Below are 23,760 nucleotides of genomic sequence, written 5' to 3' on the forward strand. Positions count from 1 at the left end.
GTAGCAGTAATACTAGTAGCAGTAGCAGTATTAGTGTGAATGGAAGCAGTAGTAGTAATAGAAGTGGTAGCAGCAATAGTAGTAGTAGTAGTCATATAATCACAGTAAGTAGCAATAGTAATGTATGAATAGCAGTAACAGTAGTAGCAGTGTGAGTAGCAGCAGCAGCAGTAGCAGTAATACTAGTAGCAGTAGCAGTATTAGTGTGAATGGAAGCAGTAGTAGTAATAATAGTAGTAATAGAAGTGGTAGTAGCAGTAGTAGCAGCAATAGTAGTAGTAGTCATAGGATCACAGTAAGTAGCAATAGTAATGTATGAATAACAGTAACAGTAGTAGCAGTGTGATTAGCAGCAGCAGCAATAGCAGTAATACTAGTAGCAGCAGCAGTAGTATTAGTAGGAATGACAGCAGCAGTAATAGTGTGAATAACAGCAGCAGTATTAGTGTGAATAATAGTAGTGATAATAGCTTTGTGAGCAGCATCAGCAGCAGTATTAGTGTGAACGACAGTAGTAGTAGGAGTAGTAGTAGTCATGTGAATAACAATAACAGTAATTACAGTAGCAATAGTAATCATATGAATAACAGTAAGTAATAGCAGTGTGAATAGCATCAGCAGCAGCATTAGTTTGAATAACAGTAGTAATAATAGCAGTACGAACAGCAGCAGCAGCAATAACTAATACTAGTAGCATCAGCAGAGTATTAGTGTGAACGACAGCAGCAGTAATAGTATGGTTAGCAGTAGTAGTAGTCATATGAATAACAGTAACAGTAATAATAGTAGCAATAGTAATGTATGAATAGCAGTAGCAGTAATAGCAGTGTGAGTAGCAGCACTAATATAAGTAGCAGCAACAGAATTAGTAGGAACGACGCAGCAATAATAGTGCGAATAGCAGCAGCAGCAGTAATTAGTGTGAATGACAACAGCAGTAATGGTATGGTTAGCAGTAGCAGTAGTAGTAGTCATGAATCACAGTAACAATAGCAGTAGTAATGTATGAATAACAGTAGCAGTAAAAGCAGTGTGAATAGCAGCAGTAATACTAGTAGCAGCAGCAGCATTAGTAGGAACGACGCAGCAATAATAGTGCGAATAGCAGCAGCAGCAGTAATTAGTGTGAATGACAACAGCAGTAATGGTATGGTTAGCAGTAGCAGTAGTAGTAGTCATGAATCACAGTAACAGTAGCAATAGTAATGTTTGAATAACAGTAGCATAATAGCAGTGTGAACAGCAGCAGTAATACTAGCAGCATTAGTAGGAACGACAGCAGCAGTAATAGCAGTGTGAACAGCAGCAGTAATACTAGCAGCAGCAGCACCATTAGTAGGAACACGGCAGCAGTAATAGCAATGTGAACAGCAGCAGTAGCAGTATTAGTTTAAATAACAGTAGTAATAATAGCAGTATGAACAGCAGCAGCAGCAGTAACAGTAATACTAGTAGCATCAGCAGCAGTATTTGTGTGAATGACAGCAGCAGTAACAGTATGGTTAGCAGTAGGAGGAGTAGTAGGATAGGAGTAGTCATGTGAATAACAGTAACAGTAGCAATAGTAATCATGAATAATAGTAACAATAATAGTGTGAACAGCATCAGCAGCAGTATTAGTGTGAACGACAGCAGTAATAATAGTATGGTTAGCAGTAGGAATAGGAGTAGTAGTAGTAGTAGTAGTAGTCATGTGAATAACAATAACAGTAATTACAGTAGCAATAGTAATCATAGGAATAACAGTAAGTAATAGCAATGTGAATAGCATCAGCAGCAGTATTAGTTTAAATAACAGTAGTAATAATAGCAGTATGAACAGCAGCAGCAGCAGTAACAGTAATACTAGTAGCATCAGCAGCAGTATTAGTGTGAACGACAGCAGCAGTAATAGTATGGATAGTAGTTGTAGTAGTCATATGAATAACAGTAACAGTAATAACAGTAGCAGTAGTAATGTATGAATAGCAATAGCAGTAAAAGCAGTGTGAATAGCAGCAGTAATACTAGTAGCAGCAGCAGCATTAGTAGGAACGACGCAGCAATAATAGTGCGAATAGCAGCAGCAGCAGTAATTAGTGTGAATGACAGCAGCAGTAATGGTATGGTTAGCAGTAGCAGTAGTAGTAGTCATGAATCACAGTAACAGTAGCAATAGTAATGTTTGAATAACAGTAGCATAATAACAGTGTGAACATCAGCAGTAATACTAGCAGCAGCAGCAGCATTAGTAGGAATGACAGCAGCAGTAATAGCAGTGTGAACAGCAGCATTAATACCAGCAGTAATAGCAGTGTGAACAGCAGCAGTAGCAGTATTAGTGTGTGAATGACAGCAGCAGTAATAGTATGGATAGCAGTTGTAGTAGTCATATGAATAACAGTAATAACAGTAGCAATAGTAATGTATGAATAGCAAAAGCAGTAATAACAGTGTGAATAGCAGCAGTAATACTAGCAGCAGCAGCAGCAGCATTAGTAGGAACAACAGCAGCAGTAATAGCAGTGTGAATAGCAGCAGTAATACTAGCAGCAGCAGCAGCATTAGTAGGAACAACAGCAGCAGTAATAGCAGTGTGAATAGCAGCATTAATACCAGCAGTAATAGCAGTGTAAACAGTAGCAGTAGCAGTATTAGTGTGAATGACAGCAGCAGTAATAGTATGGATAGCAGTTGTAGTAGTCATATGAGTAACAGTAATAACAGTAGCAATAGTAATGTATGAATAGCAAAAGCAGTAATAGCAGTGTGAATAGCAGCAGTAATACTAGCAGCAGCAGTAGCATTAGTAGGAACAACAGCAGCAGTAATAGCAGTGTGAATAGCAGCAGTAATACTAGCAGCAGCAGTAATAGTGTGAACAGCAGCAGTAATACTAGCAGCAGCAGTAGCATTAGTAGGAACGACGCAGCAGTAATAGTGTGAACAGCAGCAGTAATACTAGCAGCAGCAGCAGCATTAGTAGGAATGACATAGCAGTAATAGCAGTGTGAACAACAGCAGTAATACTAGCAGCAGCAGCAGCATTAGTAGGAACAACAGCAGCAGTAATAGCAGTGTGAATAGCAGCAGTAATACTAGCAGCAGCAGTAGCATTAGTAGGAACGACGCAGCAGTAATAGTGTGAACAGCAGCAGTAATACTAGCAGCAGCAGCACCATTAGTAGGAACACGGCAGCAGTAATAGCAGTGTGAACAGCAGCAGTAGCAGTATTAGTGTGAATGACAGCAGCAGTAATAGTATGGATAGCAGTTGTAGTAGTCATATGAATAACAGTAATAACAGTAGCAATAGTAATGTATGAATAGCAAAAGCAGTAATAACAGTGTGAATAGCAGCAGTAATACTAGCAGCAGCAGCAGCAGCATTAGTAGGAACAACAGCAGCAGTAATAGCAGTGTGAATAGCAGCATTAATACCAGCAGTAATAGCAGTGTGAACAGTAGCAGTAGCAGTATTAGTGTGAATGACAGCAGCAGTAATAGTATGGATAGCAGTTGTAGTAGTCATATGAGTAACAGTAATAACAGTAGCAATAGTAATGTATGAATAGCAAAAGCAGTAATAGCAGTGTGAATAGCAGCAGTAATACTAGTAGCAGCAGTAGCATTAGTAGGAACAACAGCAGCAGTAATAGCAGTGTGAATAGCAGCAGTAATACTAGCAGCAGCAGTAATAGTGTGAACAGCAGCAGTAATACTAGCAGCAGCAGTAGCATTAGTAGGAACGACGCAGCAGTAATAGTGTGAACAGCAGCAGTAATACTAGCAGCAGCAGCAGCATTAGTAGGAATGACATAGCAGTAATAGCAGTGTGAACAACAGCAGTAATACTAGCAGCAGCAGCAGCATTAGTAGGAACAACAGCAGCAGTAATAGCAGTGTGAATAGCAGCAGTAATACTAGCAGCAGCAGTAGCATTAGTAGGAACAACAGCAGCAGTAATAGCAGTGTGAATAGCAGCAGTAATACTAGCAGCAGCAGTAATAGTGTGAACAGCAGCAGTAATACTAGCAGCAGCAGTAGCATTAGTAGGAACGACGCAGCAGTAATAGTGTGAACAGCAGCAGTAATACTAGCAGCAGCAGCAGCATTAGTAGGAATGACATAGCAGTAATAGCAGTGTGAACAACAGCAGTAATACTAGCAGCAGCAGCAGCATTAGTAGGAACAACAGCAGCAGTAATAGCAGTGTGAATAGCAGCAGTAATACTAGCAGCAGCAGTAGCATTAGTAGGAACGACGCAGCAGTAATAGTGTGAACAGCAGCAGTAATACTAGCAGCAGCAGCACCATTAGTAGGAACACGGCAGCAGTAATAGCAGTGTGAACAGCAGCAGTAGCAGTATTAGTGTGAATGACAGCAGCAGTAATAGTATGGATAGCAGTTGTAGTAGTCATATGAATAACAGTAATAACAGTAGCAATAGTAATGTATGAATAGCAAAAGCAGTAATAACAGTGTGAATAGCAGCAGTAATACTAGCAGCAGCAGCAGCAGCATTAGTAGGAACAACAGCAGCAGTAATAGCAGTGTGAATAGCAGCATTAATACCAGCAGTAATAGCAGTGTGAACAGTAGCAGTAGCAGTATTAGTGTGAATGACAGCAGCAGTAATAGTATGGATAGCAGTTGTAGTAGTCATATGAGTAACAGTAATAACAGTAGCAATAGTAATGTATGAATAGCAAAAGCAGTAATAGCAGTGTGAATAGCAGCAGTAATACTAGTAGCAGCAGTAGCATTAGTAGGAACAACAGCAGCAGTAATAGCAGTGTGAATAGCAGCAGTAATACTAGCAGCAGCAGTAATAGTGTGAACAGCAGCAGTAATACTAGCAGCAGCAGTAGCATTAGTAGGAACGACGCAGCAGTAATAGTGTGAACAGCAGCAGTAATACTAGCAGCAGCAGCAGCATTAGTAGGAATGACATAGCAGTAATAGCAGTGTGAACAACAGCAGTAATACTAGCAGCAGCAGCAGCATTAGTAGGAACAACAGCAGCAGTAATAGCAGTGTGAATAGCAGCAGTAATACTAGCAGCAGCAGTAGCATTAGTAGGAACGACGCAGCAGTAATAGTGTGAACAGCAGCAGTAATACTAGCAGCAGCAGCACCATTAGTAGGAACACGGCAGCAGTAATAGCAGTGTGAACAGCAGCAGTAGCAGTATTAGTGTGAATGACAGCAGCAGTAATAGTATGGATAGCAGTTGTAGTAGTCATATGAATAACAGTAATAACAGTAGCAATAGTAATGTATGAATAGCAAAAGCAGTAATAACAGTGTGAATAGCAGCAGTAATACTAGCAGCAGCAGCAGCATTAGTAGGAACAACAGCAGCAGTAATAGCAGTGTGAATAGCAGCATTAATACCAGCAGTAATAGCAGTGTGAACAGTAGCAGTAGCAGTATTAGTGTGAATGACAGCAGCAGTAATAGTATGGATAGCAGTTGTAGTAGTCATATGAGTAACAGTAATAACAGTAGCAATAGTAATGTATGAATAGCAAAAGCAGTAATAGCAGTGTGAATAGCAGCAGTAATACTAGTAGCAGCAGTAGCATTAGTAGGAACAACAGCAGCAGTAATAGCAGTGTGAATAGCAGCAGTAATACTAGCAGCAGCAGTAATAGTGTGAACAGCAGCAGTAATACTAGCAGCAGCAGTAGCATTAGTAGGAACGACGCAGCAGTAATAGTGTGAACAGCAGCAGTAATACTAGCAGCAGCAGCAGCATTAGTAGGAATGACATAGCAGTAATAGCAGTGTGAACAACAGCAGTAATACTAGCAGCAGCAGCAGCATTAGTAGGAACAACAGCAGCAGTAATAGCAGTGTGAATAGCAGCAGTAATACTAGCAGCAGCAGTAGCATTAGTAGGAACGACGCAGCAGTAATAGTGTGAACAGCAGCAGTAATACTAGCAGCAGCAGCAGCATTAGTAGGAACAACAGCAGCAGTAATAGCAGTGTGAATAGCAGCAGTAATACTAGCAGCAGCAGTAGCATTAGTAGGAACGACGCAGCAGTAATAGTGTGAACAGCAGCAGTAATACTAGCAGCAGCAGCACCATTAGTAGGAACACGGCAGCAGTAATAGCAGTGTGAACAGCAGCAGTAGCAGTATTAGTGTGAATGACAGCAGCAGTAATAGCAGTGTGAACAGCAGCAGCAGCAGCAGCATTAGTAGGAATGACAGCAGCGGTAATAGCAGTGTGAACAGCAGCAGCAGCAGTAGCAGTAATACTAGTAGCAGCAGCAGCAGTATTAGTGTGAATGACAGCAGCAGTAATAGTATGGATAGCAGTTGTAGTAGTCATATGAATAACAGTAACAGTAATAACAGTAGCAATAGTAATGTATGAATAGCAAAAGCAGTAATAGCAGTGTGAATAGCAGCAGTAATACTAGTAGCAGCAGCAGCATTAGTAGGAACGACGCAGCAGTAATAGTGTGAACAGCAGCAGTAGCAGTATTAGTGTGAATGACAGCAGCAGTAATAGTATGGATAGCAGTTGTAGTAGTCATATGAGTAACAGTAATAACAGTGTGAATAGCAGCAGTAATACTAGCAACAGCAGCAGTAATAGCAGTGTGAATAGCAGCAGTAATAGCAGTGTGAACAACAGCAGTAATACTAGCAGCAGCAGCAGCATTAGTAGGAATGACAGCAGCAGTAATAGCAGTGTGAACAGCAGCAGTAATACTAGCAGCAGCAGTAATAGCAGTGTGAACAGCAGCAGTAGCAGTATTAGTGTGAATGACAGCAGCAGTAATAGTATGGATAGCAGTTGTAGTAGTCATATGAATAACAGTAATAACAGTAGCAATAGTAATGTATGAATAGCAAAAGCAGTAATAACAGTGTGAATAGCAGCAGTAATACTAGCAGCAGCAGCAGCAGCATTAGTAGGAACAACAGCAGCAGTAATAGCAGTGTGAATAGCAGCAGTAATACTAGCAGCAGCAGCAGCATTAGTAGGAACAACAGCAGCAGTAATAGCAGTGTGAATAGCAGCATTAATACCAGCAGTAATAGCAGTGTGAACAGTAGCAGTAGCAGTATTAGTGTGAATGACAGCAGCAGTAATAGTATGGATAGCAGTTGTAGTAGTCATATGAGTAACAGTAATAACAGTAGCAATAGTAATGTATGAATAGCAAAAGCAGTAATAGCAGTGTGAATAGCAGCAGTAATACTAGCAGCAGCAGTAGCATTAGTAGGAACAACAGCAGCAGTAATAGCAGTGTGAATAGCAGCAGTAATACTAGCAGCAGCAGTAATAGTGTGAACAGCAGCAGTAATACTAGCAGCAGCAGTAGCATTAGTAGGAACGACGCAGCAGTAATAGTGTGAACAGCAGCAGTAATACTAGCAGCAGCAGCAGCATTAGTAGGAATGACATAGCAGTAATAGCAGTGTGAACAACAGCAGTAATACTAGCAGCAGCAGCAGCATTAGTAGGAACAACAGCAGCAGTAATAGCAGTGTGAATAGCAGCAGTAATACTAGCAGCAGCAGTAGCATTAGTAGGAACGACGCAGCAGTAATAGTGTGAACAGCAGCAGTAATACTAGCAGCAGCAGCACCATTAGTAGGAACACGGCAGCAGTAATAGCAGTGTGAACAGCAGCAGTAGCAGTATTAGTGTGAATGACAGCAGCAGTAATAGTATGGATAGCAGTTGTAGTAGTCATATGAATAACAGTAATAACAGTAGCAATAGTAATGTATGAATAGCAAAAGCAGTAATAACAGTGTGAATAGCAGCAGTAATACTAGCAGCAGCAGCAGCAGCATTAGTAGGAACAACAGCAGCAGTAATAGCAGTGTGAATAGCAGCATTAATACCAGCAGTAATAGCAGTGTGAACAGTAGCAGTAGCAGTATTAGTGTGAATGACAGCAGCAGTAATAGTATGGATAGCAGTTGTAGTAGTCATATGAGTAACAGTAATAACAGTAGCAATAGTAATGTATGAATAGCAAAAGCAGTAATAGCAGTGTGAATAGCAGCAGTAATACTAGTAGCAGCAGTAGCATTAGTAGGAACAACAGCAGCAGTAATAGCAGTGTGAATAGCAGCAGTAATACTAGCAGCAGCAGTAATAGTGTGAACAGCAGCAGTAATACTAGCAGCAGCAGTAGCATTAGTAGGAACGACGCAGCAGTAATAGTGTGAACAGCAGCAGTAATACTAGCAGCAGCAGCAGCATTAGTAGGAATGACATAGCAGTAATAGCAGTGTGAACAACAGCAGTAATACTAGCAGCAGCAGCAGCATTAGTAGGAACAACAGCAGCAGTAATAGCAGTGTGAATAGCAGCAGTAATACTAGCAGCAGCAGTAGCATTAGTAGGAACAACAGCAGCAGTAATAGCAGTGTGAATAGCAGCAGTAATACTAGCAGCAGCAGTAATAGTGTGAACAGCAGCAGTAATACTAGCAGCAGCAGTAGCATTAGTAGGAACGACGCAGCAGTAATAGTGTGAACAGCAGCAGTAATACTAGCAGCAGCAGCAGCATTAGTAGGAATGACATAGCAGTAATAGCAGTGTGAACAACAGCAGTAATACTAGCAGCAGCAGCAGCATTAGTAGGAACAACAGCAGCAGTAATAGCAGTGTGAATAGCAGCAGTAATACTAGCAGCAGCAGTAGCATTAGTAGGAACGACGCAGCAGTAATAGTGTGAACAGCAGCAGTAATACTAGCAGCAGCAGCACCATTAGTAGGAACACGGCAGCAGTAATAGCAGTGTGAACAGCAGCAGTAGCAGTATTAGTGTGAATGACAGCAGCAGTAATAGTATGGATAGCAGTTGTAGTAGTCATATGAATAACAGTAATAACAGTAGCAATAGTAATGTATGAATAGCAAAAGCAGTAATAACAGTGTGAATAGCAGCAGTAATACTAGCAGCAGCAGCAGCAGCATTAGTAGGAACAACAGCAGCAGTAATAGCAGTGTGAATAGCAGCATTAATACCAGCAGTAATAGCAGTGTGAACAGTAGCAGTAGCAGTATTAGTGTGAATGACAGCAGCAGTAATAGTATGGATAGCAGTTGTAGTAGTCATATGAGTAACAGTAATAACAGTAGCAATAGTAATGTATGAATAGCAAAAGCAGTAATAGCAGTGTGAATAGCAGCAGTAATACTAGTAGCAGCAGTAGCATTAGTAGGAACAACAGCAGCAGTAATAGCAGTGTGAATAGCAGCAGTAATACTAGCAGCAGCAGTAATAGTGTGAACAGCAGCAGTAATACTAGCAGCAGCAGTAGCATTAGTAGGAACGACGCAGCAGTAATAGTGTGAACAGCAGCAGTAATACTAGCAGCAGCAGCAGCATTAGTAGGAATGACATAGCAGTAATAGCAGTGTGAACAACAGCAGTAATACTAGCAGCAGCAGCAGCATTAGTAGGAACAACAGCAGCAGTAATAGCAGTGTGAATAGCAGCAGTAATACTAGCAGCAGCAGTAGCATTAGTAGGAACGACGCAGCAGTAATAGTGTGAACAGCAGCAGTAATACTAGCAGCAGCAGCACCATTAGTAGGAACACGGCAGCAGTAATAGCAGTGTGAACAGCAGCAGTAGCAGTATTAGTGTGAATGACAGCAGCAGTAATAGTATGGATAGCAGTTGTAGTAGTCATATGAATAACAGTAATAACAGTAGCAATAGTAATGTATGAATAGCAAAAGCAGTAATAACAGTGTGAATAGCAGCAGTAATACTAGCAGCAGCAGCAGCATTAGTAGGAACAACAGCAGCAGTAATAGCAGTGTGAATAGCAGCATTAATACTAGCAGCAGCAGTAATAGCAGTGTGAACAGTAGCAGTAGCAGTATTAGTGTGAATGACAGCAGCAGTAATAGTATGGATAGCAGTTGTAGTAGTCATATGAATAACAGTAATAACAGTAGCAATAGTAATGTATGAATAGCAAAAGCAGTAATAGCAGTGTGAATAGCAGCAGTAATACTAGTAGCAGCAGTAGCATTAGTAGGAACAACAGCAGCAGTAATAGCAGTGTGAATAGCAGCAGTAATACTAGCAGCAGCAGTAATAGTGTGAACAGCAGCAGTAATACTAGCAGCAGCAGTAGCATTAGTAGGAACGACGCAGCAGTAATAGTGTGAACAGCAGCAGTAATACTAGCAGCAGCAGCAGCATTAGTAGGAATGACATAGCAGTAATAGCAGTGTGAACAGCAGCAGTAATACTAGCAGCAGCAGCAGCATTAGTAGGAACAACAGCAGCAGTAATAGCAGTGTGAATAGCAGCAGTAATACTAGCAGCAGCAGTAGCATTAGTAGGAACGACGCAGCAGTAATAGTGTGAACAGCAGCAGTAATACTAGCAGCAGCAGCAGCATTAGTAGGAACAACAGCAGCAGTAATAGCAGTGTGAATAGCAGCAGTAATACTAGCAGCAGCAGTAGCATTAGTAGGAACGACGCAGCAGTAATAGTGTGAACAGCAGCAGTAATACTAGCAGCAGCAGCACCATTAGTAGGAACACGGCAGCAGTAATAGCAGTGTGAACAGCAGCAGTAGCAGTATTAGTGTGAATGACAGCAGCAGTAATAGCAGTGTGAACAGCAGCAGTAATACTAGCAGCAGCAGCAGTATTAGTAGGAATGACAGCAGCAGTAATAGCAGTGTGAACAGCAGCAGTAATACTAGCAGCAGCAGCAGCATTAGTAGGAACAACAGCAGCAGTAATAGCAGTGTGAATAGCAGCAGTAATACTAGCAGCAGCAGCAGCAGCATTAGTAGGAACGACGCAGCAGTAATAGTGTGAACAGCAGCAGTAATACTAGCAACAGCAGCAGTAGTAGCAGTGTCAACAGCAGCAGTAGCAGTATTAGTGTGAATGACAGCAGCAGTAATAAAAGAACTGGATCTGAATTCAGAAGACCTGAGTTCAAATTCTGACTTTACATGAAAAATAAAAAACAATCTCTTAGTGTCTATTTTGTCTAAACTCAGATTTTTCTGCTTTAGGATTGTGGGTAACACTGAAGCTTCTCCCTGGAGATATTCGCCAGATTCGCAAAGAATTTCCCCACTTAGTGGACAGAACCACTGCCGTTGCTCGGAAAATGGGCTTTCCGGAGATCATTATGCCGGGTAAGTGGGAAGGCGGTCTGCAGGCCCCTGGGTTGGTGAATGCCTTCTCCATGGTTGTTGTAGCGCTGAGGGTGGAGCGGGTGCGTGGTCGGTTAAGGCTGGCTGGTGTCCAGAGGCGGGCAGTTAGGGGAGCGGGTACACTCGGGCCCCACGCCTCCAGTGTTTGCTCGTCATCTCCAACTCTTAGAGGTTCCTTCAGTCCTCCTCATACTGTGTGTCTTGCCTGGTATCTACTCAGATGAATTGTTGTTCAGCCTGTCAGCCATGATCGACTCTTCACGCCCCCCTGGACACCGAGGGCCCTTCCGCCCTCCACTCTCTCTCTAGGCTTATCCAGGCTCCCATCTGTTGTTCCCATGATACCATCTTTCCATCTCATCTTCTGCCCCACCCCCTTCTCCTTTTGCTTCCGATCTCTCTCAGCCTCAAGGTCCTTTCCAGTGAATTCTGTCCCGAGCTTCAGCCTCAGAATTGCCCATCCAAAGAACAGTCTGAGTTCATTTCTTTAAGAAGCGCCTGATGTGATCCTGACTGTTTAAGGGACTTTGAAGTATTCCCCATCTCCCCCAACATCCAGATTCTCTCCTTTTCTTAGTGAGGTTTTTTGTGCAGCAGATGATGAGGCTTCAGGGTAACGTGCCTCCTGCAGATCAATCCCCTGGATAGTGTGAGAGAGACTTATGGGAGCGGCTTCCTTGCATCCCTTTCTTGTTCGGTAGAGTTGGGACGTAAGGCAAATGGAAGTTGCCCAGCCGTTAGGAAATGACAGTGATCCTTTCAAACTGGATTTTATTTTTTTATTTTTATTTTTTTCATAATTATAACTTTTTATTGACACAGTCCATGCCTGGGTAATTTTTTACAACATTATCCCTTGCACTCTCTTCTGTTCTGACTTTTCCTCTCCCTCCACCCCCTCCTCCCGATGGCAAGCAGTCCTATACATGTTAAATATGTCTCAGTGTCGTAGATACAATATTTGTGTGCAGAATCAAACACTTCTCTTGTTGCACAGGAAGAATTGGCTTCAGAAAGTAAAAATAACCTGGGAAGAAAAACAAAACTGCAAACACAAACTCAATTTTATTAAGAGTAAACAGCCATCCCTGTTAAAACCATTACAAAATAATGGTTTTATGAAGAGAGACACTATCTGCATCCAGAGAAAAAACTAATTATAGACTCATTTTACATATATGTACTCATTTGTATCTAATGGTAGCCACCTGTAGGGTGAGGGTGGGAGAAAAAAGAGGGAAAGGAAGAAATTTACTCCATAACTTTGTTGTATATTTGGAGGGAATAGCAAGGTGTGCAGGATGATGTGCAGGCATCTTTGTATTGTACTGTATTATGGAGATACTTGTTTGGTTCCCCAAATTGAAAACAAATAAAATTATGAAAAAAAAAAGAATTGTAAATTAAAAAATAATAATAAAAGAAAAAAGATTGAATGAAAGGTCTTACCCGTAGCAACCTTGCTCACAAATTCAACATCCAACATGGCGCCAGGGGAACAATGTGAGACTGGATTCCAACTTCTATTATTCCGTTACTATTTCAGTTTTCTTCCTTCCTTCCCTCCCTCCCTCCCTCCTTCCTTCCATACCTCTCTCCCTCCCTCCCTTCCTTTTTTTGGCAATTGGGTTTAAGTGCCCACAGCCAGGAAGTGTTAAGTGTCTGAGGCCGGTTTGAACTCAGGTCCTCCTGACTTCAGGGCTGGTGCTCTATCCACTGCGTCACCCAGTTGTCCCTCAGTTTTCTTATCAATAAGCTGGGAACAGTAAGATTACTACAGTCATGGACATTACTTATAACCATACTATAGGAGTTTACCACTTGGTCCTTGAGAAGAAGAAACATTTTCACTTTTTCTTTCTATCTTTAGTACTTAGCTTTGTTTGGGGTAAATACTTAATAAATGCTTGTTGACTGAATATGATTTTTAAATAAAGGCACCTCCTGATCTAATAGTAATGATAGATTCTAAGCCAGCCCTTCTTCAGTTTTGCTTGTGTGGTTTTGACTTTTCAACATTTGAAATCTTTTGTCAGTTGATCAAGTTTTAAAAGCCAGCCAGTGCGTCAGAGATCGCCCAGTCCATTTTCCAGACGAGAAAACGTTGGTCCAGGGAAGGGAAGGGATTTATCCAATATCACCATCCCATTTGTGGGCAGACCCAAGATTCTCAGTCTCCTGATTCCGATGCTCAATTTTGTCTTGAAAATATTAGCTACTGTTTGTCTTGGGGGCAGGAGAATGGGCCCCGCTCCTGGTCGGTCACTGGCGGATGCTCCTTTAGGGTTGTCCCTTGGATTAAGGTTATAATAATGTTTTAATTTATTTTAACTTAACACATTGGTTTGCTTCTTAAAAACCAAACCAGCCCTTCTTTTGTCAGAAGCTGAAGCAGAAACATTAGAATCAGAATAGAAAAGTTGGCTCTTTGACCAAGTCAAGTTTGAACGTCTCCATCTGACATTCAACAACCTTTCCATCCTCCTCTGTTGGCTCAACGAGCCCTTCTTCGTCCACGATTGGTGCCTCGGGCTTTTCCTTCTTCCTGCCTTCCCTCAGATCAGAAAGGTGGGATCTCATTACGGCCTGACGTTCCCAAAGCCTGGCGGACAGTGCTGGGTCCGCCTCGGTCCGAAGACGGAGACCGCGGGGCTGTGGGCCTCGGCCCTTGCTTGGGAGGCGCGGAGGCCGTTTGTTACGCTGCACTGCTCCAGAAATCCCTCTGCTCCTTGCGTCACAGATGTACGATGCTTGTCACTTTGTTTGAACCAGTGTTTGTTCAGCACCTTCTGAGCTCTGGGAGTTGGCTCAGTGGTGATACAAAGTTAAGTTGAGACTTCGTTTCTGCCCTCCTGAAACTTAGGGTCTAACGGGACGTCCCACGTAAAAGAGGCGCCCTGAGAGAAAAATGCCGGGAATAAAATGAGCGAAGGCAGGAAGTAGAAGAGGCACAGGGTACCAACGGAGGGGCTGGAAGAGAGAGGGCTGGAAAGAGCCAGCATCTGTTTGTTGGAAGCCTTGAATGCTGGATGAAGACATTGGTCACTAATAGGCTATTGTGTAGGTTTTCGGAAGAGGAACGTCCAGATTTGGCCCCTGCCTCTGTGGACTTGGGCCGTCATCACTTCCTTTTTCTCTGCCTCAGTTTCCTTATCCGTAAAGTGATGCTGGTGAGCTAGCTCCCTGCCAAGGCTCCTTTCGGTTCTGCACCTGGGATGCTCTGGTGGTGGGTCAGTCGCGTCACTGTCTTGCACGAAGGCCAGAAGAGGTAATTAGGGTTTCTCCGGGCTGTATTTTCATCTTTGACGAGGCAAGGTGAAAATGAAGCATTTGGTGACTGAAGATGACCATTAGCCTGTCTTTTAAAAAGATCCTCATTTGGGAAAATGCTTCTTAATCGCCTGATCTAGTATTTATAATATTCTGAGAGGGTTGCCGGCAGTTTGGCAAATTTTGCATAATTCGCCGTCACGCCATGCATAATGGATTGACTTTACAGGTATCATTTTTCCCCTCAGGTGATGTTCGGAATGATATTTATGTAACGTTCGTTCAAGGAGATTTTGATAAAGGCAGCAAGACCACGGCGAAGAACGTCGAGGTCACCGTGTCTGTCTATGATGAAGATGGAAAGCGATTGGAGGTATCGTCTCTGGGGCTGGGGGCCGCTTTTTCCCAGAGCCCTTTGTTCCTGGCCCTTCCCCTGGTTTCAGAAAGTGAAGGAGAGAACTCGGCTCATCTGTAGCACCTTATGCTTCTGTCTGTTGTAAAATAATGTCTTTAAAGTGTGGGCCTTGAGGAACAAGGGGAAGGCCACTTCTGGGTGCTCCCTTTCTTGCCCAAGCTTGCCCAGGGACTTCTGGGAGACCCGAGCTCCTTGGGAACCACTCGGGAGACTCTGGGCCTTCTCCTCTGGGAACCTTGAGCATCCTCTGCTTTTCAGAAAGGCTGGCACTGGGGGGTTTCCAGGTTCCCACAAATGACTTTAGATTTGTGATGAATCCATCAATTTGTCTATTTAAATTTTGCTCAGAACTTGTGTTTTTTATATCATATTCCCCCAGTTTCCCCTCTGTCTCCCAGGTCACTCCAATTTAATGAGCATTTATGAAGTGCCTACTCCACACAAGGCATTTTGCTTGGCCCCTTGAGGGGTTCAAAATAAAAACTCTTTCCTGCTCCCAGTTTAACATTCCCATTTTTCTCTCGATTTGAGATTTGTAAACACGTGATCTGCTTTATGTCATTTGATCATTCAGACATCCCTGTCATGGAGGTGCTTCTCCCAGGGAATGGAGGTCCCAAAGAGCTAAGTCATTTGTGCAGTCACCAGGTCTCGTGTGACGTGCTCTCCCCCCCCCCCCCCCCCTTCCTGCCATGGCGTTTCTTGGGCTCGCACCACCCCAGGCCCTTTTGTCCAGTTCTCTGGAGTCAGCAAGAGCCCTTTCCATGTGGCAGCTTGGAGGCTCCTTGTCCAGGAGGAAACATGGGAACACCTCCTGGGACTAGACTGTGGGGCTTGTTCCTCCTGCAGCCTAAAAGTGGGGACCCCTCAGCTGCGAGCTCCCCGGCCCAGCCCAAACGAGGGGATGCTCTGGCTTCTCTCAGCCTGTAGAATGGCCCGAGGGAGAATTCGGTTACGGCCGCTGTGCAAAGTCTGTCTCTGAGATTGTGTCTCTGACTAGAGCCTTCCCCTTCCTCCTCCTCATATATGTGTGTGTGTGTGTGTGTGTGTGTGTGTGTGTGTGCCTGTCTGTCTGTCTGTCTAGTGTGTGTCTGTCTAGTGCGTGTCTGTCTGTCTGTCTAGTATGTGTCTGTCTAGTGCATGTGTCGGGGGAGCAGGCCTGTGGGGCCAGCCCGGGCCGGCCTCACCTCTCGGACCCTTTCTTCACAGAGCGTCATCTTCCCCGGCGCTGGTGACGATGCCCTCTCCGAGTACAAGTCGGTGATTTACTACCAAGTGAAGCAGCCGCGGTGGTTCGAGACTGTCAAGGTAGTTGGGGCTCCTGGCAGGCGCGCCCTTCGCCCTCTGGGCCGTCCCCCATTTGGCTTCCCCACTTCCAGTTCCCGTCCCGTCCTTCCTCCTTCCTCTGCTCCTGGTGTCACGGGGTCCCAGAGAAGGCTGCTCGCAGCCCCATTTCAGAAGGGAAGGGACGAGGGTCAGAGAGTCTTTGCTGGGCTGAGGCCATGAAATCCCAGGGCTGGATGAGTAGGGGTCCCAGAGTTTTACAGGCAGAGCAGCAGCCATGGCGGGGTCTCACAATGTGCCCAGATCCGGGTTCCTTTGTCAGGGGCCACGGCCCCTCTTTTCCTCTTTCCCTTTCTCTCTCCTCCTCTATCTCTTCTTCCCCTTCCTTTCCTTTTCCCTGTATCCCTCTGTTTCTTTTCTTCCTTTTCTCTTATTCTCGTTCTCGCTCCCATTCCCCACCCTTCCCTTTCCTGCTCTCCCACTCCCAGTACTCCTGTGTGCTGACTGGCCCTGAGAGGAAGCTGGACGGCTGAGCCCACAAAAGTCATCCAAGGTTGCTAAGGAACAAGACCAGCTTTCCTTGGAACATGGCAAGCTCTGCTCCTTTGGGGCGGGAGCACAGGACTTCCATGGCGAAAAATGACCAGAGTCCTGCCAAAGAGAGCGCTTTGTCTTCCTCTCTGTTAGGGTCTGTGTGTGTATGTGAGAGAGAGAGAGAGAGAGACAGAGACAGAGACTGATAGAGACAGAGAGAGAGACAGAGACAGAGACAGGGAGACAATATGAGCCAGAGAGAAAGAGAGAGACAGAGACAGAGACAGAGACAGAGACAAGGAGACACTATGAGCCAGAGAGAAAGAGAGAGACAGAGACAGAATGACTTCAAGGGAGGCGAGGAGCCCATCCCAAGATGTCCAGACAGGGCTCCTTGTCACATGGAGGTCCAGGATTCCTTAAGAAAGCCATCTGTTGATCTAACCCAGTGAACCTGCCACCAGCCAGGTCTGAGCCTGGGTGTGCAAAGGTTGGGATATTGGAAAATCAAGGCTGGGGCCGGCTTTCTGGATGCAGGTATCGAGGGTTAGAGTGAGAGACAGTATCGTAAAATAGAAATTGGAATTAAAAATGCTGTTCCAAACGAGCCGTGGTTTCTCAGAGCGATGAGACTCCTTTCCCATCTGGCCTGCCGGCCGGCTCGGCCTTTGTTTCCTGGGCATTAGTGTAGCTTTCATTCCAGCTACTGCCAGGAGAAATTGGGAGCCTGGGATTAAACCCGCTTTCTGGTGGGGAAGGAAGTGTTTTTGTCATTGTCACCAGAACTGAATCGAAAGATATGCTTAAGAACTTTAAAACTCAGAATTCTGAACCTGGAGTTGATGATTAAGAGAATATTTTAATAACTGCTTAAATATAAATGATTTCCTTTAGAATCACATGTGATTAGGACAGCTAAAAACCCACAGTTCTGCGGAGGCTTCCATTGGCCCCCTGGATCTAAATCCCTAGTAGACAGGGAGGGGCCGTGACCCCCAGAGGTTCAAACTCTGCTTGAAAATGAGAAGCCATTTGAAGATGTAACGAATACCTGTACTTTTTTCTCTTTGATGTAGGTGGCAATTCCCATTGAGGATGTCAACCGCAGCCACTTGAGGTTCACGTTCCGCCACCGGTCTTCCCAGGATTGTGAGTAGTGCCTGATCTCATTGTTCTGTGTTTGGTAGAAGGGGAGCAGCTGCAGCCTTGGGAAAACCCTCAGAATGAGCCATCCCGGCTGGAGGGACTCCCTGGGACTCTCCGGGAGTTCTGAGTTGCTTCCTAAGAGAAGGGCCACCTTCCCTCCCCTGGGGCTGTCTCCGGCTCCATGGCCTTCTTTCTGAATTGCCAGTGTCGGGCCGACCCCTCCAGCCTTAACCTTGTGCTTATGGAAGTAGCTCTTGCCTCGCTCACAGTGGCCTTCCTTTAGGAGAAAGTATTTTCTGCAGGCCCGTCTCTTCCGGGGAATCTTAGGGAAAGCTTTCTTTCCCCATTCGTTTGTCAAGGGGGATCTGACGGCTGCCCAACAAGTTGCGGGCAATATTAATTGAAAGAAGTAGCTGAAATTTGACATCATATGTTTTGGAGATTAGGAAAATCAAAGTCTTCTTGCCTTTTTCTACAATATCTCAGTGATTCCATTTTATTGTCTCTATATTCAGAAAACATTTAGGCCTTTATGTGGAATGAAATGATGTGATTTGTATCTTTTATTCCAAAAATCTGTAATAAATAAGCCAGCCCCATCCGGGTGAATCTTCAGCTGACCTCTCCAAAGTTACGCTACGTTCACTTTGCTTAAGAGGAAAATAATTCCTGTTGATTTTAAGGGAATTAAAACCATGGCAGGATCCGCTCTCTCTCTTTCAAAGTGATTCCTGTGTTTCTCAAGCCTGATCTGATGTGATCCTGAGCAAGCCTTCCTATGTGCGGCCGTGCCGAGGTGCACGACTGGGAAGGATTTGTTATCTTGCGGACTTTGTGGACACGGTGATCTGGGCGGCTCCTATTTTGGATCTCATAATTCCCTGTTAGTAATCGTCTTTGTTTAAGTGGTGATAGCAACTACAAGAGCACTAGAGCACTTTGCAAACATTATCTCATTTTATCCTCACGACAGCCCCAGGAAGTAGTTGCTAGTCTGTAATTATTCCCATTTTACAGAGGAGCAAGCCAAGGCAAACAGGTTAAATGTTTACCCAAGATCACCCAGCATATATGTGTCTGAGGCAGAATTTGTATTCGGATTCAGTTTTGAATGCACGGCGCTGTCTCGCGGCTGGAACTGCGTCCGGCTTCCCTTGAGGCTGGAGTGGGAGCTGGTCTGGGGTCCTGTAACGGGAAGGGATCCCGATTGCCGCGTAGTCCCGTCTGCACCAGGGTAATCTCAGAATCTCTGACAATGGTCGTTCGGGCTGTGCTGCAAGAGCTTTGGTCACAGGGGCTCCCTATCTCCCGAAGTCACCGTTCCCCTTAGGGCGGCTCCCGTGTTTAACAAGTTTTTTCCTGACCTCAAACCTAAATTTGTGTCTCCTTCCCATCTCCTATTGCTTCTAGTTCTTCCCTCTGTGCCAGGATTTCCTTTCACCAGGATCATCCCTTCACCCAACGGTCTTCCTCAGTGGGGAGACCCGGCCTGGCTGTCCCGCGCAGCCCCGTTGGCTGCTCTTGGGGACCATCCCGAGGCCTTTCACTGCCCTGTGTGTAAAAACGGGGCCTCCGGAAGGGGGGACCCTGCTCTGAATGGGAGGCGGGCTCCCCCACAGGCACTTGCCTGCTCACAGTGGCTGTGGCCCTGCCTTGGCTTGGGGGCTGCTCCTTATAAAGAAATGCTGATCTCTCTGTCATCTGTCTGTCTGTCATCTGGATTCTCTATCCACACTGTCCCCCCACCGTGGACATACAAAGGATATATCCTGATTTTGGTCAGAATTTTAAAAAAATTCAGAAAAGATGTGGAAGGCAAGAAAACCAGCCAGTTCCTTTGTGCCCATCTCGCCGCTGCTTTCTGGGTACTTGAGGCAGATCTTTCCCTTGCAAAGCTCCAGGTTTAAGGAAGTTTCTTTGCCGCTATGACACTGCCTATGGGCCTCTTCCCTGTTCTGTCTCCCTTGGGTGCCTATTGGCAGGTTCTGAGCTTTGAATCACGGAGCTGGACTAGGAAGTGGCCGCTCTGATTCGTGGGGTTTCCCCGTTGTTCCTTAATTGTGGATCCCTGGGAAATCCGCTGCAGCTCAGGGCTCGCCATCTCCCGGTGTCCTGGGGTCCATCGAGGCTGCACTCTGCCTCCGGTCAGAATATAAGCTCCCTGATGGTAGGGACTTACCCAGGAGAGCCCTGAGTCTTAGACCAGACACCCAGGACAGACAAGAAGAACAGGATGTTGCGGGGGCTAACCAAGAATGTATGAGATGGTCCTGCCCTCCAGGAACTCGCACGCAGTGACCCTGTAATCTTGTTAGCCAGGACGGAGTAAGCTTGGGGAACCCGCAGAAGGGGGAGCCGGGCAGGCTGGCCTCCGTACAGCAGTCACCAAGCCTTAGAGAGTGCTCCTCTGACAGCCACGGCTGCCATTGTCCCCATTTTGCAGACAAGGAAACCGAGGCTCTTGGACTCAGTTCTCATGGCTCGAAGTCTAGAATTCTTTTCTCTCAGCTTGGACCTCGGAGGATTGAATGGCTGGAATGGAAGGGAAGGGAGACAGGGCATTAACAGGCAGCGAGCGAGCAAAGTCCTGGTGTCGGGAAGGAACGAGGTTTCATTTGGCACTCGCTGGGATGGATGATTAGTGTTCTTGGGCACAAAGAAGTCTGATTGGAAGCTAAAAATGGTTATGGAGGAGCAAAGGTTTTGACCAAAAGGCTGTAGGGAGCCTTAGCAAGTGATAGAACAAAGGAGCCATGTGACAAAGCAACCAATTTAGCAAATGAGGAACATCTCTTTAGTCTATTAGCAACTTCAGGAAAATTCAAAAAATTGGGAGTGAAAACACTACTGAGTGGTCTCCCTTTCTGGGTTTGCTACACTTGATTTTGAGATGACTCAATTGTTATTAGAAATATCTTAATTAAACAAGTTCTTTAGAACTCCTTTGACTTAGTTGGATTATTTTCAGTGAATCTCAACCAAATCTATGTTCCCTCCAGCAGGACAGATCTCAGCCCATCTTGACCTTACATTTCTTGTTCTTGTCCAGGTTAACCCTGTACCTCTCCAGATTATATTGTATGCAGCTCCATGTATATACCATATTAAGGCTTATAATTAATGCTGCATGTGGTGTCTCGTTTGAGCTTTACCAACAGTCTTGGGGGGTAAGTGCTCTTATTACCCCCATTTTCTAAATGGGAAGTTGAGGCTGAAAATTTTGTCCTAACATGTAACTAGTGAGTGTCTTCCTGACTCTTCCCCATTGGCCTGTCCAGTTGCCCCCAGAAAGCCGCCCCACTTAACTGAGGTCTTCTTCCAGATCTTTTCATATTGTTGCTCCTGGGTCACACTTGGCCCATTCTGGGTCATTATCTCTTTGGGAAATTATACCTTATGAGATGTTTGTTAAAGGGGGAAAAAAATCTCCCCTTAAACCCTGATACTTGTGAAATAGTGCCTTGTTGGAAGAGCCAACGTGGCAGACGATGGAGAGACCCGTGGTTGGACCCAGGACGTGGCAACAATGTCCAGGAAAGAGCTGTTTGGTGAGGAGGGCTGTGCGAGTGAACGTGGTGATTTAGAAAGAAGGGGACCTGGGTGAGACTGTCCCCGGGGGATGATAGCAGCTCTTGCCTCCCGTCGTTGTTGTGAGGATCAAAGGCAATTATCAGATTTGTAAGATGCTCAGCAGGGCCTGGCTTGTAGTAACGTTAGCTACTCTAATGATTTGTGATTATCATGTAGAGGATAATGATCACATAATATATAGAAAAATTGCCCATGGTCTCAGGAAAGAGACAGGAAGGGACAGGCTCTCTCGTCTTTAAACAGCCAAAGGACTGTCCCATGGCCGGGGCCATTTTGGACCTGCTCACCTATAGAGAAGAGCTGAGGGGCACATGGGGAGGTAGGTAGACCCGCATTTAGGTTGCTAGAAAGAAAACTGAGTCAGCATCAGAGCTGTCCAAAGGTAGCTGGCCGGGCCCAGGAGCCATGTTGGTTTTCCTCCACTGGAAGTCTTCCTGCAGAGGATGCAGGATCCCTTGTGTGATGACCGCATTAGCATCCTGGATACCTTAGAATCAGCCGGAGTCTGGGTAAGCAAAAGTCCTTATTCTTTATTCTTGGTGTTTAGAGGTAGGATTGAATTGTCTGGAAGCAGAATCTCTGGACCCTCCTTCTTCGTCTCCTGCCCAGAAGTGACCCTGGCTAGTCTTACTCCACCCCCTAATCCCTCCTACAATTCTCTGTATACACCAATTAGCGAGCCAGCATAGAATAGTGGGAAGGGCCATTTTCCAAGCATATGCTAATAGAGTATTGTTCAATAAGTAATTAGCCTTAAGTGCTCCTTTGTCCAACTGCATCTGCTCAAGAGTTTTCAGCCCTTTACATCTTCCGCTTTCTTTTGTTTTAGAACATAGATGGTCATGCCCTCTCTGACTTCTCAGGAGAGGAGATGAAAGCACTAAAAAGGAGGTGATCATGTCCCCCCTGACATCTCAGGAAGGGAGATGAAAAGCACCAAAGGGAAGTGGGGGTTGCCTACGGGTTTCTGGGCTGTGACAAGCACATAGCAATAATGCAGAGGCTGTTAGTGATGACTCTCCCCATAACCACGGCAGGCTCAATGTAGTGCAACAAACATGAATTGTACATGCAAGGAGTGATAAAGCAAACAATATAAATCAACATGGTGTTGTAAAAGATTCCCAGAAGTCCTAGAAGGAGGGTATGTAAACAGCAGTCACACATACGCCTTCCTCAGCAGCCAAGAGATAGTCCAAAACCAATCTATTGTCCATTGCTTCACATATCAGGGGATCCAGTGATCCCCCCAAGTTTTTGAAGTCCTGCAACAGATCTTTTATGTGTTAGGGAATCCAATGATTCCAGCAGATTTTGAAGTCCTGCAACAGTCTTATTATTTCTCCGAAAATCCAATGATTCCTGAGGGTTTTCAAGTCCTACAACAGTCTTATGTCTCGGAGAATCCAGTGATTCCTGAGGGTTTTCAAGTCCAACAATTTTCTATGTCCATGAGTCAAACGCCATAACTGCCACACTCTTTCAATGGTGAGCACAATCAGCAACAGAACCACCCGATGTTTCTTGGGCCTTCTCCTTTGTTTCAAGGGTCTGCTCCGTCTCTCTGCGATGGACAAGGTGAATGCAGCTCGTCGGCACCCATCTGATTCCTTCTCCACATGTAGAGATGCAAGCAAATCCTCTCCCCCAAGCAGTTAGCCTATCTGGTCCCTTCCATTCACCACTTTCTGGGTCTCTCCACATCACCTGGCGATTATCTAAAGATAGTGGAGCTGCTCGCACTGGACACTGCCCTTCCGGTGGGTTATAAAACCTGTCAGCCGGAGCCAGTGCATCTTTGTCAAAAATCAAGAAGTTAATAGTATAAAGGGTTAGATTTAGAAGTTTTCTAGGGTTACCTGTGGCTCCCCCTTTCTTTTGTTTTTGGAGCAGCGTCTTAATGTCTCTGTTTCTCCTCTCTACTATTGTCTGTCCTTGAGGATTAAAGGGTATGCCAGTGGTGTGTAAAATCTTATACTGTGCACAAAAGTGTGCAAAATGTTTGGAGGTGTATGCAGGACCATTGTCTGTTTTTATTGCTTGTGGCACACCCAGAATTGCAAATGCTTGGGTGAGGAATTCAGTGATCACTCACATCCCTGGATTCCACTTCTGGGCACTTTCTCCTTCACGACCATGCACCATTTTTCCTGCACTGGCTGTTGTACAATCTGGGGATGGGAATGGCTTCTCCATGTGGAAGGTGGGAATTCTCCTACCGAACCACCAATACCCACATCACTTAACTTCTGAGCCTCAGTTTCCTTACCTATTAAATGGGGCTCCTGCCATCTGGAGATACCTGAGGCTTCAATGCAATGATGTGTTTAACCTTGGCAAACCTTAAGCCCATGTCTATTG

At 44.9% G+C, this 23,760-nt stretch overlaps 1 protein-coding gene across 2 annotated transcripts in view; it reads left to right on the forward strand.

Annotated features, from left to right (window-relative positions):
• The window catches only part of DOCK1 (dedicator of cytokinesis 1), a 467,911-nt gene that overhangs the window by 68,594 nt on the left and 375,557 nt on the right, over positions 1-23,760 (forward strand). For both annotated transcript variants that reach the window (XM_051982706.1, XM_051982707.1), the window contains exons 13-16: positions 11,016-11,141; positions 14,678-14,802; positions 16,054-16,152; positions 17,739-17,811. In XM_051982706.1, coding sequence (XP_051838666.1) covers positions 11,016-11,141; positions 14,678-14,802; positions 16,054-16,152; positions 17,739-17,811 — 423 coding nt within the window. The remainder of the gene's footprint in view (positions 1-11,015; positions 11,142-14,677; positions 14,803-16,053; positions 16,153-17,738; positions 17,812-23,760) is intronic.

Source organism: Antechinus flavipes, chromosome 2 (genome assembly GCF_016432865.1).
Source record: "Antechinus flavipes isolate AdamAnt ecotype Samford, QLD, Australia chromosome 2, AdamAnt_v2, whole genome shotgun sequence".
Taxonomy (NCBI): Eukaryota; Metazoa; Chordata; class Mammalia; order Dasyuromorphia; family Dasyuridae; genus Antechinus; species Antechinus flavipes.